This window comes from Ochotona princeps, chromosome 15 (assembly GCF_030435755.1).
Source record: "Ochotona princeps isolate mOchPri1 chromosome 15, mOchPri1.hap1, whole genome shotgun sequence".
Lineage (NCBI taxonomy): Eukaryota > Metazoa > Chordata > Mammalia > Lagomorpha > Ochotonidae > Ochotona > Ochotona princeps.
Genome location: NC_080846.1, coordinates 13,503,911 through 13,521,782, shown reverse-complemented (window position 1 = coordinate 13,521,782; position 17,872 = coordinate 13,503,911). Strand labels below are relative to the sequence as shown.

The following is a 17,872-nucleotide window of genomic DNA, read 5'->3' as shown; positions in this document are numbered from 1 at the left end:
TCTTTGTTATCCTTTCCTCCCAAGTCATGTTGATTTTGGGGCTGTGTACATTCCCAGCACCTGTACTTTTCAATTGTTTGTTTGCCAAGATCACTGTGGTTTTCATGCTGGGTTTTAGGAACCATTCGAAGTACAGTAGCCAGTAAAGGCATATTTCCTTTCTCTCTTGGCAATATATAAGGGAAGCAGGGCTGACAGGACACCCGGCAGTAGCTGTAATTAGAGAACATGGACAGACAGCAAGAGAAATTGGAGCTCCTCCGTCTGATGACTTGTCCCACAAGCCTACCAAAGCTACCATTGCTGCAGGCCAGAGAGAAGAGTGGGGATTTCCTCAGCAGCTTGATTATTTCACATTGGTTTCTCAGAAATTCAGAACCATTCTTTAATAGATCACTAAGACCCAAATAATAACTGAATAATAAGAATGTAAGAAATAAAGATGTAAGTTCCACAAGTGGAAAATTAAATGGTAGTTAAAGACGGAATTTAGAATACTAATCCAAGGATCTAAATAGAAACACTGAATAAAATTTCTGTCGCTTTCACATTTTGCATAATATATCTGATATAGTACAACTATTACTGATGCTCTTAGTCAAGGCATTTAGTCTCTTCCTACTGAACTATGTGCCATACCAAGTTACAAGGAAACAGACTACTTCTGGGTACTAGGACCTAATCATTGTAGATAGCACACTAGGCTTAGAGACAAAGATTAGGGAAGGCAGTAGGCCCGTCTCTGACCTTAACATTAATTATGTTTCAAACAGAATACTTCAGCCTCTACCAACACTAACACTTGAAAAGATACCTGTCACTTCTTTATTTCTTTTTTTTTTTCTTAAAAAAAATTATCTATTTTTATTGCAAAGGCAGATTTACAGAATGGAGAGACAGAGAAAAAATATTCCATCTCTGTTGGTTCATTCCCCATTGGCTGCAACTGCCAGGAGTCTGTTCTGGGCCTCCCATGTGGCTGCAGGGTCCCAAGGCTCGGAGCCATCCTCCGCTGCTTTCCTGGACCATAAACAGGGAGCTGGATGGGAATGGAGCAGCCGGTATACGAACCAATGCCCATTGGGATCCTGGCACTTCAAGGGGAAAGTTTAGCTAACTGAGTCATCGCACTGAGCCTCTACTTATCACTTTAATCATATCCTATTTCCATGAAAAACCATTTAGCAACCCACACATCTCTGTTTTTCAATTCTTATAGTTTTGATAAAGCAAATGCCCAGATCTCAGCACAGCAGGACATTATGTTCCGTGGCCACAGAGAATATAGTTCAGTACTAACATGCTATAGTGAGACTCCCAAGATCAAGGCTTGGCTGTGAAATACTGCAAGGTTTGGAGCTGCTGCAACCATCTTTTTTATGATTTATTTATTTTTATTGGAAAACCAGATATACAGAAAGGAGGAGAGACAGGGAGAAAGATTTTTCGGCCATTGATTCACTCCCCAAGCGGCTGCAATGGTTGGGTCTGTGTCAATCCAAACCCAGAAGCCTGGAGCTTCTTCTGGGTCTCCCATGCAAGTGCAGGGTCCCAGGGCTTTGGGCCATCCTCTGTTCCTTTCCCAGGCAGGCAGCTGGATGGGAAGCAGGGCCACCAGGATTAGAACCGGCACCCATGTGGGATTCCAGCGCATGCAAGGTGAGGACTTTAGCCACCAGGCTACTGTGCTGGGCCCACTGCAACCATCTTATCATCTTGAGGTAAGCACCACAGATTATTTAAGACAGCTTGAGCTGAGTGAGCTTCACACTCTTACCTATTCTGTCTCATCCCCAAAAATCCATTTTCAAAAAGAAGGTTCAAAATATAGTCTGCATTCATGCAAATGTGTTTCACTGTTGGTGAAACTAGTCAGCTCTCACAAGGTTGATATTGACAAGGATAACATCTTAGTCTGTCACCAAGTAAACCAAAAAACCTAGGTGATTTTCTCCTGCCAAAATGAAGCAGATGATACTTGTGCAAACTCACCTAAAATAAAAAGCTGTTTTGTTGTTCCTGTGTTAATATGTGTTTTGTTTACTTACTTGGCTTATTTGCAAGTTTGAGTCTCTCTCTCTCTCTCTCTCTCTCTCTCTCTCTCTCTCTCACACACACACACACACACACAGAGAGAGAGAGAGAGAGAGAGAGAGAGAGAGAGAGAGAGAGATGAAGAGAGAATCTTACATCCTCTAGTTCATTTCCCAAATGGTTAAAGGGACAGAGGTTGGGGTTGTGCCAGAACAAAGCCAGGCATTGCAGAAAGTCATCAGATCTCCTACACTGGCATCAGGAAACAACTTGTCATTACTGTCCAAGTTCATTAGTAGGAATTTGAATCAGAAGTGGAACAGCCAGGACTGGAAGGGGCACCACAATATAGGATGCCGGCATTGCAAACAGTGGCTTAAACCACTGCACTACATAGCCAGTGCTAGATACTGTGTTATTGTCAGTACTTGGGGTGAGGCATAGAATTAAAAAAAGTGAAATGAATCTGCTTTCACTGCAATTGGAAGATCTCCATGGAATTGTATAACATACAAATCACATAGCCATTTTCAAAAGATTTTTAAAAGTGCACAGAAGGGATGAGGTATCCAGCCCAGCACTGAAGACGCCATGTTCCACATCTCTAAACCTGGATTGAATCCAAGCTTTAGTTTTCATGACTCCAAATCCCCATTGAGGGACAGAATGGCTCAGTAGTCAGGTCCGTGGCATCCACAAAATCCCAAATTTGGCCCTGGCGGTTATGGACATTGAGGAACAAACCAGTATGTAGAAGCAATCTTTCTCCCTTTCTCCCTTTTTTCTTTTCTTTCCTTTTCTCTCTACCTCTCAAACAATTTCTTAATTACAGGAAATGTCAGAGGAACAGGAAAACACCACTGCATAAATTTAGGTTTAAAATTAAAATTTACCAAAAAAAAAATCATTTGTATGAAGAACTATGTCTTTTTAGAAAGTTTTTCTTCAAATTATCATCTCTAATATTAACATCTTTATTTCAAAATAATTTATCAGGAATGCATCCAAATGTCATTGATCTATAAAATATTTTTAGCACTTCTAGTAACAACTGTACCAGCAGCCTTCTCAAAATTAACACTCAAAAATCATTTACTACTTTGAAAATGAAATTGTTAAAAGTATATATTGTGATGAGCTAATGAAAGAGTTTTCAAGGCCTGGTGCAATGGCTTAGCGGATAAATCCTCGATTTGCACCTGCCAGGATCCCATACATGCACCATTTCATTTCCCAGCTGTTCCACTTCCCATCTAGCTCCCTGTTTGTTGCCTGGGAAGACAGCAAAGGATGGTCCAAAGTCTTGGGACCCTGCACCCGCGTGGGAGACTTTGAAGCAGATCCTGGCTACTGGCTTCAGATTGGCTCAGCTCTGGCTATTGTGGCCACTTGAGGAGTGCAGCCACTTGCTGAGTGAACCAGAAGATGGAAGATCTTTGTCTCTGTAAATCTACCTTTACAATAAAAATAAATAAATCTTTAAATAAAAGAAAAAGAATTTTGCAGAAAGCATACCAGAAAAAAAGACTTACAGTCAGCTAAGATTTGAAAGCAATAACTTTTATTTGACATAAAATATGACCCAGACTACGAATTTTCTCATGGTGTAAGCTTATATTGTTTTCTGTGTTACTGTAATCTCTACCCACTTTACAGGTGTTAAAGCACTTTCTAGGGAGAACACTTTCTATTTTAGCACCATTAACTGAATTTCCTTTCTCTTTCTTCAGCAAGTAGGCCCTTATTTCCATTTTCTGTGTTGGCCCTGACAAGACTTACACAACAGTATTCTAGGAGCCAAGCAGGAGGAAAGGGGCCCCAGGTGCCACAAATCCCTGTTGGCATTTCGAGAAACTGATTCATCTCGGTGTTGGAAGCATCTCTAACATATTTTTGTCAGGCTAAGTCCTTGTCCAAGAGAAAGCATAGCCCAATGTGTAGCTTCTCAGCATCCCACTGTGTGAGGTCCTTTTCCCACACCTAGATATGGGAAACCTCAAGATGCAGCGTTTTGGGGATGTCATGGATCGACTCATATCCTTGTCGTTGCCATGGAGACTTGCACTGGGAGTCACCCTAATCAGCCAGGACAGTAAACACTTTTTTCTCATCTTATTATTTTTACTAATTTCTTAACTAATATAAAGAGAATAGAAATCATGTAGATCCTAGATACAATCTTACAATATAAACTTCTTTCCCTTCTCCCCCTTCCCCCCTTTTTCTCTCTTCTTTTTTTCTAAAGATTTATGTATTTATTTTAAACTCAGTATCACAGAAGGAGGGGAAGAGAGAGAGAGAGAGAGATGTTCCATTTGCTTGTTCACTTGCAGATGGCTGCAGCAGCCAGGGTTGGGCAAGGCCAAACCTAGGAGTTCAGGATCTTTTGCATTGGTGGCAGGGCCCCAAGCACCTGGATCATCCTCTGCTACATTTTCCAGGCCATTCGGGAGTAGGATTGGAAGTAGAGCTGACAGGATTCCAACCAGGGGCAAGGTGAGATGTGAGGGCCAGTCAGCGGCTTTATGTGCTCTGCCACAACACCAGCCCCTTTCTTTTCATTTTTCTAACAACATGCTTTTAATTTACTTTGTAGTTACAGGCTTAACGTTCTATCTACTAAATAAAGAGCTCAACACAATTAGAAGTACAAAGTATGCAGTTCACTAGAAACCTAAGGGCTATAAACAATAATCATATCCTAAGATGTAAATTTCACTTACATACATTTAAGGTCAGATTTTTTTTTAGCATTATAAATCATGGACATACCTATCTTTTGGGGGTCTGTCTTATTTTGTTAAACATAATAGCCTGTTGTATAAAATTTTGTTGCAGATGACAGAATTTCATTATTTTTATGACTGAATAATACTCCATTATGTATATATACCACATTTCCTTTAACCAAACATCAATTGATGGGCGTCTAGGCTGATTCCACATCTTAGTTATTGTAAATTGAGCTGCTTTAAATACTGGGATATAGGACACTCTTTCGCATGCTGATTTCATTTCTTTTCCATATATTCCCAAAAGTGAGATGGTTGGGTCATATGTTCCTATTTTATTATTTCTGATTAATTTCCATACTGTCTTCCATAATGATTGTACCAGTTTACATTCCCACCAACAATGTATTACGCTATCTTTTTCTCCACATGCTCACTAGCATCGTTTTTTAAAATTATTTTAGTATGATAATCATTCCAGTTAGGGTGAGGCAATGCCCCCACTGTGGTTTCTACTGTATTTCCCTGTTGGCTGAGCAGTTTTTGTGTCTTCTGATCACTTGTATTTCATCCTTTGAAAAATGCCTGTTCATACCCTTTGCCCATTTTTTGACTCAATTGGTTGTTTTGCTTTGGTTGAATTTCTTCAGCTCTCTCTATATTCTGAATATTAATCCTTTACCATATGCATACTTTTTAAACCAAACCTATAACTTTCAAAAGTTTGTTGAAATTTTTAGCCATACAGAATCTCTTTATCCTTCTGGATGAATGAATTTTGTCTTAAGGCAGTGATTTTTAACCTTTTTCCAAATCCTGTGAGGTTTTCTTTTTTTATATAAATAGGGTCATCCAAAAGTTCATGGAAAACGTGTACTATGAAAAACTCCTTTTAAAACTGCATATCTGAAACAGATGAAATTTATGTCCTTTATGTGAACAAAGAGTGAAAAAAAAACAATTAACTTGTTATGGATTTTAAAATCTATTTGCACCAAAATCAACTTCTAACTGTATTTTTCCAGAAACTTTGTGAAGTGCTCTCATGCAGGGATATGAGTATTTGACATGTATTATCACAATTTCTAATAGCCCCTGATATTCTTAAATGGCACAGAGGTGTTAAGAGTAGAAACAAGCTACTATTTTCACTTAGTTAGGACTTCGCTCTTTCAGATGCAGCCAGGTCTCCTCATGTATTTAAGTTTTCCTTTCATAATGCTATAAACAAAAATTGATCTGATATGTGATACCAGTCATCTTTCTCAGACACCAATTCATAGATTATTCTAAACTGTACAAAGAGCCCAATACAGTATATCTAAGGTTAATACATTGAAGATATATATGTGTGCAGTGCCAGATCAGCACACAGCTATAATATGTGACCCAATGTACCAAAGGCAAAAGAAATTATAAGTCAACATCTCCTTGACAACTATCAACATAAGCGTATTATTAAATCTAACAATACTACTTCCCAAGAAAACAAAATTTCAAGTTTTTTTTTCAGATTCTCCTTAGTGATGCAGTTTGGATCATACTTGGACAAAGGAGTCATAATTCAATTATCCAATGATTTATTACAAAGCACTTGGCCCACACTGGATATTTGGATGTGCAAACATCAGTGTATTACACTCCCTCCCATCCCAGGCTTCGCATTTCAGATTTCATTAGCCAATAAAGCCAGGTTTATTTATAATAAAGTTAAGCCCTTCAAACCCCTGACCATGGAAACCAGATTTTGAAATAATTCAGATTTGTGTTTCTGTTCTTTCTAATTAAGGGTAATATCGGGAAGCACAGACAGTGGGTAGCATTGTTCAAGCACCATGGGTTTAAGAAAGAAAATCTGATTATCAGCTCATGTCAGAAGCCAAGCGATAATGCAGCTTAGCTTTCGTTTGGGCTTTTTCTTTAGCCAAAAGATAATTACTGTTCGTGAGGCCTTACGTAAGTGTATCTAATATCTAAGGCCCCAAAATTTGTGAATAGCAAAAGCACACAATAGGCAAAGAAGAATTTCTGTGTTTATTATTTCTATGGCTAATTCCACCATGATAATTTCATTATCCAGCAAAGTCAAACCTCTAAAATCAAAGTATGATTTCGTAAAGGACAAGAAGTTAGAGGTGCTGTCAAGGTTTTCTCCTCCATTTCCTCCAGTGAAAGTTATTTCTGATAAAAAAAAAAATAGGCCACTGAGAATTTTAATAGGAAATTTACCGAACATGACTCAGTTACTTATTAAGGTCATTATATAAACAGCTGTGAAACTTCTGTGTGTAGAGAGATATTTTCCCTCCATAAAACTGTTATTTATCAGTCTTGGGCAATAGGTAATAAACATAATGCTTCCCATCAAATAACAGCAAAAATGTAAATGTTAAAAGTATTTTGGGCAGAAGCAGAAAGGTGTCATGGAAAGCACTGCATTTAAACCAAAACATAAGAGTGTATCACAAAGAACTACTAAGAATCCAAGGCAGAACATTATTTGAGCACAGAAGTTTGGAATATAAAATAAATCTAATTATGAAAATAAATAAATCAAGTTGAGTAATTCTCAGGGTAGGTTTGCTGACATCTTCCAAATCAAAATGAAGCAGCTGCTATTGGAAGAAAAAGGAAACATGACTGTCCTTAACTGAAGATGTTTACTTCCTTAGGGATCAATTTTTGGTTTTGTTTTTTACTCAATAAATATCAGCATCTACTAACACTTCAGCTTGTACTTACAATGGGTCAGGCATTGTTCAAAATACTTGACACATTTTAACTCATCAAATCCTAATGAAATTAAATTTGATTATCCCTGCTTTACAGATGAGAAAAGATGTTAAGTAACTCTCCTAGCTGCCTTCCACCACACCAAATGTTGTGTGTAGGGCATTTGATTTCAGTCATCTTTGTGATTTTATTCAGAGTTGCAGGTTTCTAACTTGTGGTTCAAAGAGTTTTTCCCTCTACATTCCCCAGTTTTATTCTGTTTGACACATACTCCTGTGCTTGTATCACCATCCTGAAGCAGAGGGAATGGTGCAATAGGACTCATCAGAGGAGTTACATTTCCGACTCAGGTAATAACAATTAGCTCCATCACCTGGACAAGTCACTAAACTCTGTTGAACAGTAGTCACATAGGAGCAATATTCCCTCTCCTGCCATTTGCATGGTTCTTGAGACAGGATGGTAAATTTGAACATAGGAGTGCTAAATTTGATCCTGAATACATCATTTAAGTAAGTTGTTTTATGTTTATTTTCCTCAATTTCCCCATGTGTAAATGGAGGGGGTGATAATAGTATGACTTGATGGAGTGCAGTCTGGCAGAGAGTTGCTACTATGCATATATTGGTGAGCCTTGAGTGGCAAGTGTCCCTGGCTCACTAACTTTGGACTAGCTAGTTAAACGATGGAATCGTGGTTTTTCTGATTTCTACATTCTATGCTGATGAGATTATTGATTCTTCTTCTTCTTTGAACAAATACAACAGGAAATTGTGTTTTGCAGTTTATGAGGATGACATCATATACTTTAAATTGCTCTTGTATTTCAGTGACAAATATTCCTTGAGCAGTATGCAACTATGTTAGACTGTTGGGACTTGGGCAATTCACGGTCCCTATGTCTGCTGAGACACTGCGGCAGCATAAGCCAACAGCAAAACAGTAAAGTCAGTAGCAGACACTAAACAGCATAGAAAATACAAGGACATGAGGCATGTAACTCCCTAAAATCTCTGCCCTTAGCCTTTCTGCTCTTGCTAGCACACAAAGATATGCTGAAAAGCAAACATGGCAGAAGTGGACCTGCCATCACACATTCCCATCTCACTGAACTGCTTACTTCAACCCGCTAAATGCCTCCTGCAACACCATGAATTAACGTACATTTTGTCCAGTTCACAGTCACAGAAATCACAAAACTTGTCAAAGACTATCAATTACTAAGGAGAGGGAAGAGCCATTGGGGAAACAATTTGCATTTGAAGAGGGAGTCCAGAATTCCACAGTGAAGAGTCAATATTGGACTTCATGATTCAGCAGCAAGAAGATCAGAAAATGTTCATACTTACGAGTTTCCTTTCCCTATATTCCTAAGACCAAAGTTGAGCAACCGAAGATCCAAACTAAATATTTTCCACTAGTAGAACTAAGGTCAGTTGAAGCAAAATTAGCTATAGCATTTACCCTGATACCAAAAGTCAAACAGAAACATAAGAAAACTACAGACCAATATCCCCAAAGACACTGATGCAAAAACCCACAAGAGAAAAAGCAAACTGAATTCAACTTCACATTAAAAGGATTATACTTCATGACCAATTGGGATTATTTTTCTTGGAACACAAGGGTAATCCAATCAATATAATACGCTGCGCTGATAAAACGAAAGACAAATTCCACAGGATCATTTCAGTTGATGCAGGAAAAGCATCTGACAAGACTCAATGAATTTTCCATGAAAAGGACACTTATTATTATACGGAGGTTGTTAGATGCAAACAGCCTCAGTATAACAAAGCTCATATATGAAAAGACTAGACCTAACATCATATTCAATTGTTACTGTTAAAGCTTTTTCACTAAGATTAAGAACAAGGCAAGGATGCCCACTCTTATATCTATTCAATATTATTACTGCAATGCTATCCAGAGCAGCTAGGCAAGAAAAAGAAACAGAAGGTAGAAAAATTGGAGTCAATGAGGTATCACATTACACCCGTTAGAATGGCTCAAAAGAAAATGTGAAGAAATCAGGAACTTGATGGCATTTGGTAATGTAAAGTATTGCAACCATTATGAAAGCAATATGATAATTTCTCACATTTTTGTTTAAAAAAAATTAAAAATAGGGCTCAGCATGGTAGCCTAGCAAATAAATCCTCATCTTGCATGTGCCATATGGCTGTCGGTTCATGTCCTGACTCCTCCACTTCCCATCCAGCTCTCAGTTCATGGCCTGGGAAAGCAGTTGAGGATAGCCCAAAGCCTTGGGACCCTGCACCCACATGGGAGACCCAGAAGAACCTCCTGGCTCCTAACTTGATGGGCTGAGCTCTGGTCAGTGCAGTTACTTGGGAGTGAACCAGCAGACAGAAGGTCTTTCTCTCTGTGTCTCCTTCTTTCTGTATATTGGCCCTTCTAATAAAAATAAATAAATCTTTAAAAAATGAAAAATATAATTCCTATATTAGTACCAATGCCACTTTGATAGAGTTGAAATCAGGGTCTCAAAGAGATATTTGGAGACCATTTCCTAAAAAACATTATTCATAACAACTAACAAGTGAAATCAATTCAAGTTTCCACAGCTGAGTAGATAGATAAAATATGACATATATGTGTGTCTATATATATATATGCAAAAAGGAAGGCCATCTCATCACATATTCAAAATGGATCAACCTTGAGAACTAATTAATTAATTAATTCCACTAAGTGGAATTAACTAGTCACTAAAACATACACATTGCATGATTCCATTTTGGATCTTTGAGAGGCAGACAGAGCAGGAGACAGACTGAGAGAAACAGATAATGGAGACAGAGAGAGCTCTCCTCTGCTGGCTCACACCCCAAATGTCCAGGAGCTAAAAGCTGAATCGGTTTCCCCAATGAATGGCAGGACTCTAAACGAGCCACTGCCTGCTACCTCCCAGAGTGCACATTAGCAAGACGCCAGATCAGAAACGGGCTGGAACCTGAGCCCCACCACTTCATTATGGAATACGAGCATCACAAGCAGCATCAAACACCTGCCCAACAATCCCATTTACAGAGGAAATATTAAGCATTCATGAAAAGTTTATTCCATGAGTAAACATTCATGGAAACAGGAAGCAGAACAAGGGGGGAAGGAGCGAAAGTCAGGGAGAGTTGTTGCGCAGTCAGTCTAGACTGTCCACTTTGCCAGATGAAAAAGCTCTGGAGAGTTAGCATACAACAACATGAACATACTTTTGCAGTGTACACTTGATGTGGTTAATGAATCTAGTTGTGTATGTAAAATTTTAAAAAGTGAGCTCATATAAAAAAAGAAAAAACATTTCTCCAAAATTGATCTCATTGCCCTGCCTGGGCCAGTAGAATACATAACACGGACACAGAAGCCCGTGATGGAGAAGCAAAGGACCAAGCCGAGTCCCCAGGAGCTCCTGCTCTGACACTCCTGCTTGTATACTCAGAGACGCACTTGTCAGGAGGCGCTGGCATTTCTGGATGGATTCACGCTGCAGTTCTCTTCTCGGGATGCATTTGACTTACAAGATTAAGTACCCAAGACTTAACTTCTCTCTTGTCTTACACTTATTTTTTGTCTTTTTGTTTTATGCTCTGACTCTCCACAACTTTTTCTTGCAATCTCCTATCACATTTTTCTTTTCAGCAATTACATATCTGATTCTACACACTCTGCTTGCTGATTGCTTCTTTCAGAAAGGACACAGCTGTTCTGAGTTTGTGGGTTTTGTCAGAATCTTTCAGCGGATACTAATTAGATGCCTTTTATGAGTGAATTTTTCTTCCGGTTTCTGAATTATGTCAATGTCCTCACTTTGCATTTTCTCTAGCAGAGCTTTCTGATTTTTCTGTTTCGTGTAATTGATTTTCCTTGAATTCTAGAAGGCCTTGATATCTTTAATAAAGGTGAGCTTGCTGGGTTTCTTTTTCCTTTTTTTTGTGGGGGGGGGGCAGGGTATAAACTTGCTGCTGTTACTGAAGAATTCAAGACTCTCGGGACTTTTGAGAGAGGGGCTTAACAAAGGGTCAGACGGGTGAATTGGCTGATGTCCTTTCACTGGTGGGTGGGCCAGGGCTGTTCCAAATGCCACAATCAGAGGGTTTCATTCCAAGGCATCAATTTTCATTGTTGGAGTGTTGGTCCTCCCCCAGGAAACCCTCTTGAAAGATACTGTCTGGTTTTATTCTGCATATCTCTACCTTCTTGCCATCAGACTCAAGAGGAAAAATGATTTAGCTTATGGGAGGAGTTTGAGAAAAAGAAGTTGAGCCAACCTGACTCAACCCCTGCTTCTAGGTCTCTGAAGTCTACAGAAAGCAACTGACTCTAATCAGCCTCCAGCCCTGTGGCAACATTATCAGGAAGAAAAGCAGACTCAGTAAATCTGAGACTGAGACACCATGTTTACAACTAGATCCAAGAGATGCCAGCACTGCTGTTCTACTTTGCATCACAGTGTGAACCTTGGGCCTGTGTCCCACTGGCAGGCCCAGGGAGCTTGAGTCATGAGCAATTCCGAAACATAGCAAATCAGAATCTCAGGGATGAAACCCAGGAAAGTATGCTTTATTTAACAAGACCCCCATTAAAGTCTGAGAAGCATTGCAATGACCTGTTTTCCAGTGTTTCCCTGAAGTTCAGTCTACATAACGGAACTTCAGCCCTTCTTCACCACTCTCGAATTCAATTCTCCTTGGCTAGAAGACAGTGAAATGTTTTGGAAACTGTTCAAAGGATTCAAATGAGATGATACCAAAAAATGTCAAAACCCAGGCAAGGCAAGCTATTAACTAGTGAGCTAAAATCACACATCCATGTAAGTCATTAAATCAGGAGATCTTGGGAGCTGTGGCCAAGTCATGATGGGGAAAATTACCATCAAGGAAAAATTGTCATGTCTGAACCTGGAGGATGAGACATCCTCTTGCCTCTTGAGTCATTGAGCAATCATATCATTAGGTGCTTATATCTTGATCTTCAGATTAATTTCTTTAAAGATTTATTTATTTTATTGGAAAATCAGGTTTGCAGAGAGAACAAGAGACAGAGAGGAAGATCTTCCATCCACTGATTCACTCCCCAAACAGCCACAATGGCTGGAGCTGAGCCAATCCGAAGCCAGGAGCCAGGAGCCTCTTCTGGGTCTCCCACGTGAGTGCAGGGTCCCAAGGCTTTGTGCTGTTCTCAACTCTTTTCCCAAGTCACAAGCAGGGAGCTGGATGGGAAGTGGGGCCACCAGGACGTGAACCAGCACCCATCTGGGACCTGGTGGATGCAAGATGAAGACTTTTGCCACTAGGCTACTGCATCAGGCCCAGATTAATTTTATAAGTACACATTTTCTTGTTCTTCACAAATTCATCAGGGGTCTCCATTGTGGAGCAACAATGTCAGCATCCCACAGCTGGTTGGAGTTGCAACTGCTCCACTTCTAACCCAGCTTTCTGCTAATATGCCTAGGAAGGCAAAGAACAATAGCCCAAATGCTTGCAGATCCAGGTGGACTTCCCGGCTGCTTGTTTTTGAATGCTCCATTCCTGACTGCCGCCAGCATTGAGAAAATGAGCCAATGAATAGGGGATTTTTGTCCATGTCTTTCTATCTCTGACTCTGTGTGTGTGTGTGTGTGTGTGTGTGTGTGAGAGAGAGACTTAGCCTTTTGAATAAATAAATACATTTTAAAATACATCAGTTAAGCTCTAAAGCAGCAGTACTGTAAACCTTGAGGAATTCATGCACTATCATGAGCAAAAAGGTATTTATAAATCAATTGCTTACATAACAAGTAATGGTAAAAGAAAATCAGTGTGTCCTAAATCCTAGCAGATCAATAGAGGAAAGTGGGAGAAACTGAATATTATAAAAAGAACTTTGACTTGAGAATAAAGTCCAGCATCCGTTCATTTATTCAACACAATTTAAGTGATTCCTGTACCAGGCACTGTATTAATCTGTGTGTGAATAAACCAACCCACTATCATTTAAAAATGTTTATACTTAGCAAGCCATTCAGCTGATCTCTGCCTAGATGCCATATCAACTACACACAAACACACACACATACCACACACACACCACACACACACACCACACACACACCACACACACACCACACACACACACCACACACATACCACACACAGCACACACACACACAGCACACACACACACCACACACACACATACCACACACACACACCACACACATACCACACACACCACACACACACAGCACACACACACCACACACACACATACCACACACACACACCACACACACACACCACACACACACATACCACACACATACCACACACACACCACACACACACCACACACATACCACACACACCACACACACACACACCACACACACATACCACACACACACACACCACACACACACATTCCACACACACACACACAAACACAAACACACACACATACCACACACACACCACACACACACACAAACCACACACATACCACACACACCACACACACACACATACCACACACACACACCACACACACACATACCACACACACGTATACAGTAAAGCAAGTAAGTACACAGCAAAGCAGTGGTTTCTTCCCACTCAACTCCCAGAAAGGATTACTAACTGCTCATAATAAGTTATAATTAATACACTCACATTCATATGTCAAGGACAACATTGACCAATAGGAGTCTAAAGAGCACAACAGTTGAGAGACTGTCAAGAAATGTCAGTTTTCCTGAGGGCTACACCAGACACAGAGCCTAGCACACAGCAATAATCAAAGATGACCAGTCATACCCAGCATTGTAGCCTAGTGGCAAGAGTCCTCGCTTTGCACTCGCCGGGATCCCATATAGGCGCTGTTTGGCTTGTATTCCGCAGCCCCGCTTCCCATCCAGCTCCCTGTCTGTGGCCCGGGAAAGCAGTCAAGGATGGCCCAAAGCCTTGAGACCCTGCACCCAAGTGAGAGGCCCGGAAAAAGCTCCTGGCTCCTGGCTTCGGATCGGCTCAGCTCCAGCCATTGTGGCTGTTTGGGGAGTGAATCAGTGGATGGAAAATCTTCCTCTCTGTCTCTCCTTCTCTCTATAAATCTGACTTTCTGATTAAAAAAATAAATAAATAAATCTTTTTTAAAAAGATGCAGTTGAAACTAATTCATGTAATTAAAAAAAAAAAAGAGGACCAGTCACCAGATACATTTTATAGCAAATTCAAACAGTGACAGCCTCACATTTGATGAGAGAAAACAAGGTCCATGCAAAAGAGTGCAGTTACAGCGATTAGGAGACTACTGTTTGGAGCGGAGTAACTGGATCGGTTGCCATGTTTCCCTGAGTGAAGTAGGGTGTTCTGCCGCCTCAGATTCTTAGAGGGCAGAGGCTTGGGCTGCGTCCTGCCTAAGTGCCAATAGTTCCAGGTAAGAATACCTGTCAACACATCAGTCTATCACTTGGCAGTTTACCTGCTTAGGCTGAACTCGAACTAACTTTTTGAATCTCCTCCCCAAACCCCAAGATGGTGTTAATGCCCCGGGTAGGTGGACTTTTACATCGAGCCTGGTTTTATTTTTCACTTGAAAATGTAATGTGTAGACTAGAAAGTTAAGACACACTTATTCCTGAAAAAAAATTCCAGTTTAAAATATAAAGAGTAAAAATTAACCAGTCACTTCATGTTTTTAGCAAACACACTTACTATTGTGTGGGGCCTTATTGTCCTCCGTAGTGAATAGAAGCCTTTAAAAATGTATATGGCTAGTACTGAATGCCGTGTCAAATCTATTGGTACTGCATGTTTAAACACCTGCGTCTCATCACCGGCCCTTCACAATATTGTTAAACAATAATTATACTTATGATGAGTAATGAATCCAAATATATTCTTCCTCAAGATACATTCGTTCTTGTGTTTTAAGTAATCCATTAAGTAGCCTATGAAAGCTACTGTGATAAAGCAAGATGCATAAATATATTCATATACTACTCAATAAAATTTTGAAGTGATTATAGTAAATCATAAAAATGTTATCTTTTCATTAGAGAATTATTGCCTGTTTATCTGAGAATGCTCAATCTTTGTTTACCACCATTTTAAATTTCACTTGTTTAATCAGATTTAAATCTCAAAAGCTGAAGGTTTCACTTTGAAATTCGACCAAATTTAGATTTTTTTTTTTCCATATTTGAAATGGAAATCAAAACTTGAGATACAGGCTAAGCTTGTCTTGGAGGCCACCCATGTACTTTGCTTAAGACTGACATTTGCTGATGGATTTAGAGATCCTCAGAGGAAATAATTCACCTACTTCCCCAATCAGAAAGACTCCAGCATGCCAATGACCGTGGTCAAAAGGATCTGTTCCCTGAAAAAGATGCACAAATATAGAGGACACTGGTCAAAGGAAGGACAGTAACAGCTGATGAGCATGGATGCATGGGACCTACAGCAACCTTCAGAGACAGTTGTTAATCCACTGAGCAGGTACAGAAGCTAAGGCATTGCAAGTGAGGCATAGCTTCCAAAGTCACAAGGCAGCAAGCAGAAAGGTTAGATTTGAACTCAGACTGTCTGGCCTCAGGGTTTTATCAGCCTCTTCCCTGTCCTCAAGCAATTATTCAGTTTTCCATCACTCAAGTAACATGAGGCCACTTCAAAAAGTTCATGGGAAATGGAATAACAGGGAAGTTCATTTCTGGTGCAAATGCATTTTGAAATACATGCATATGGTTTCCAAAACTTTTATGGAGAATGTGTATTATAGAAAAACTACTCATGGCTCTCAAATTCCACATTTCAATGAACTTTTTAAAAGTTCAGCTGAAAGCAAATGCCAGCAGAGTAAACTGGAATACAGTCAAGAGCTTAGTGGAAATGCCAAACTCCACTCAGGAACTAAGCTTGGCTTTGGACCGTCTTGCCTGGTCCTCACTTACAGACTGCTTCAGCACTTTTCTTCCAGCATTCTGAACCCTGACATGCATCTGATCAACGTCACATCTACCTAGGTCAAGGAGACTACCTGCTCCTGGTTAGGCTCCCTAAGTTGCCTGCTACTCACAGTCTTCCTAAAATCATTTATAAAGATGATCATTCATTGATCTATGGAATAGGGCGGTGAGTATAATCCAAAATACATCAACTCCTGTAGTACAAGATTGCTTCAAGAGTAAGAGCAGACTGAACATCCATTCTGGATTCGATGAAACGAGCGAGGTTTGAAGAGAGCTGAATACCCATATGCATCAAGTGTTGATCCAAGTACCAAACGCTTGGATCAGCTTCAATACATTCCCAGGCACAGTGACAAGACTCTTAAATGGAAGTGGAGCCACCAGGACTCAAACTAGTACTCAGTAATGGGATGCCAATATCCCAAACAGCATCTCAATCTGCCATGCAAAAACTCAAGCCCCTAAATTTTATTTTATTAACCAAATTCAGTTTATAATAAACACTTTAATACCTCAAGACAAACTTCAAAGTCTAAAATTGACCCCTTAGAGAGACACTCAGCCGATTCAGGATTTAACCCCACTATTCAAAGTTGAAGGTCATTGTCAGAGTGCCCTCCATTCTCAAGTGTGCTCCCTGCTCCTCCCATCCAGGGCGGAGCTTTGCAAAAGGAACATTTTTTCTGGACACCAGGAAAGGGGAGACAACGTTGAGTGCCATCTGCTGGATTCGCCCTGTCATCTGGAGAATCATCCTGTCCTGGTTTTGACTCAATCCCTGTTGCCTCACTGTAGCTGATGTAACTTGTCCCAGTGGACTTTGGGGATGGAAGAGCGGCTCAGTGGCAGCAGCTGAATTCTCTGAAAGTTTTCTTCATTTTCAAGATTGTTTTGATTATTTGGCAATCCCTTGAACTTTCATGTGAATTTTAAGATAGCTTTCCTATTTATGTGAAAATGCCATTGAAATTTGGATAGTGATTGCAATGAATTTATAAATCACTTTGCATGATATTATCATATTAACATTATTAAGTTTTATAATATATGAATAGGGGATGTCTTTCCATGCTTTTAGGCATTGTTGAATTTCTTTCAGTTGTTTTTTACAGCTTTTTGTAATCTTCCATTACCTTAGTTAAGTTTATTCTTAAGTGTCTCATTTTTCTGGATGCCAATTTAAATAGAATTATTAATTTCCTTTTCAGATTGTTCATTACCGATGGACAGAAATATAAACACCTCCTAGCTATTGATTTCGTATTCTACACTTTTCCTGGATTTATTTATTGGCTTAATTCAGTTACTCCTAAAACAAGAAGCTGTAATAAACACTCAGGCACTGGTATCAGCAATCAGCCCATAAACCAGTAACACATAAGGGGTGAATAAAGAACTCTCTCTG

General features: G+C 39.7%; 1 protein-coding gene across 5 annotated transcripts in view; it reads right to left on the bottom strand.

The window, feature by feature from the left end:
* C15H12orf42 (chromosome 15 C12orf42 homolog) overlaps positions 1-17,872 on the bottom strand; it is a 114,137-nt gene that overhangs the window by 47,636 nt on the left and 48,629 nt on the right. The window contains exon 4 of one of the 5 annotated variants that reach the window (XM_058673461.1): positions 15,822-15,878. The exons of the other annotated variants lie outside the window; for them this stretch is intronic. Within the exon in view, the coding sequence (XP_058529444.1) occupies positions 15,822-15,878 (57 nt within the window). The remainder of the gene's footprint in view (positions 1-15,821; positions 15,879-17,872) is intronic. 5 annotated transcript variants of the gene reach the window in all.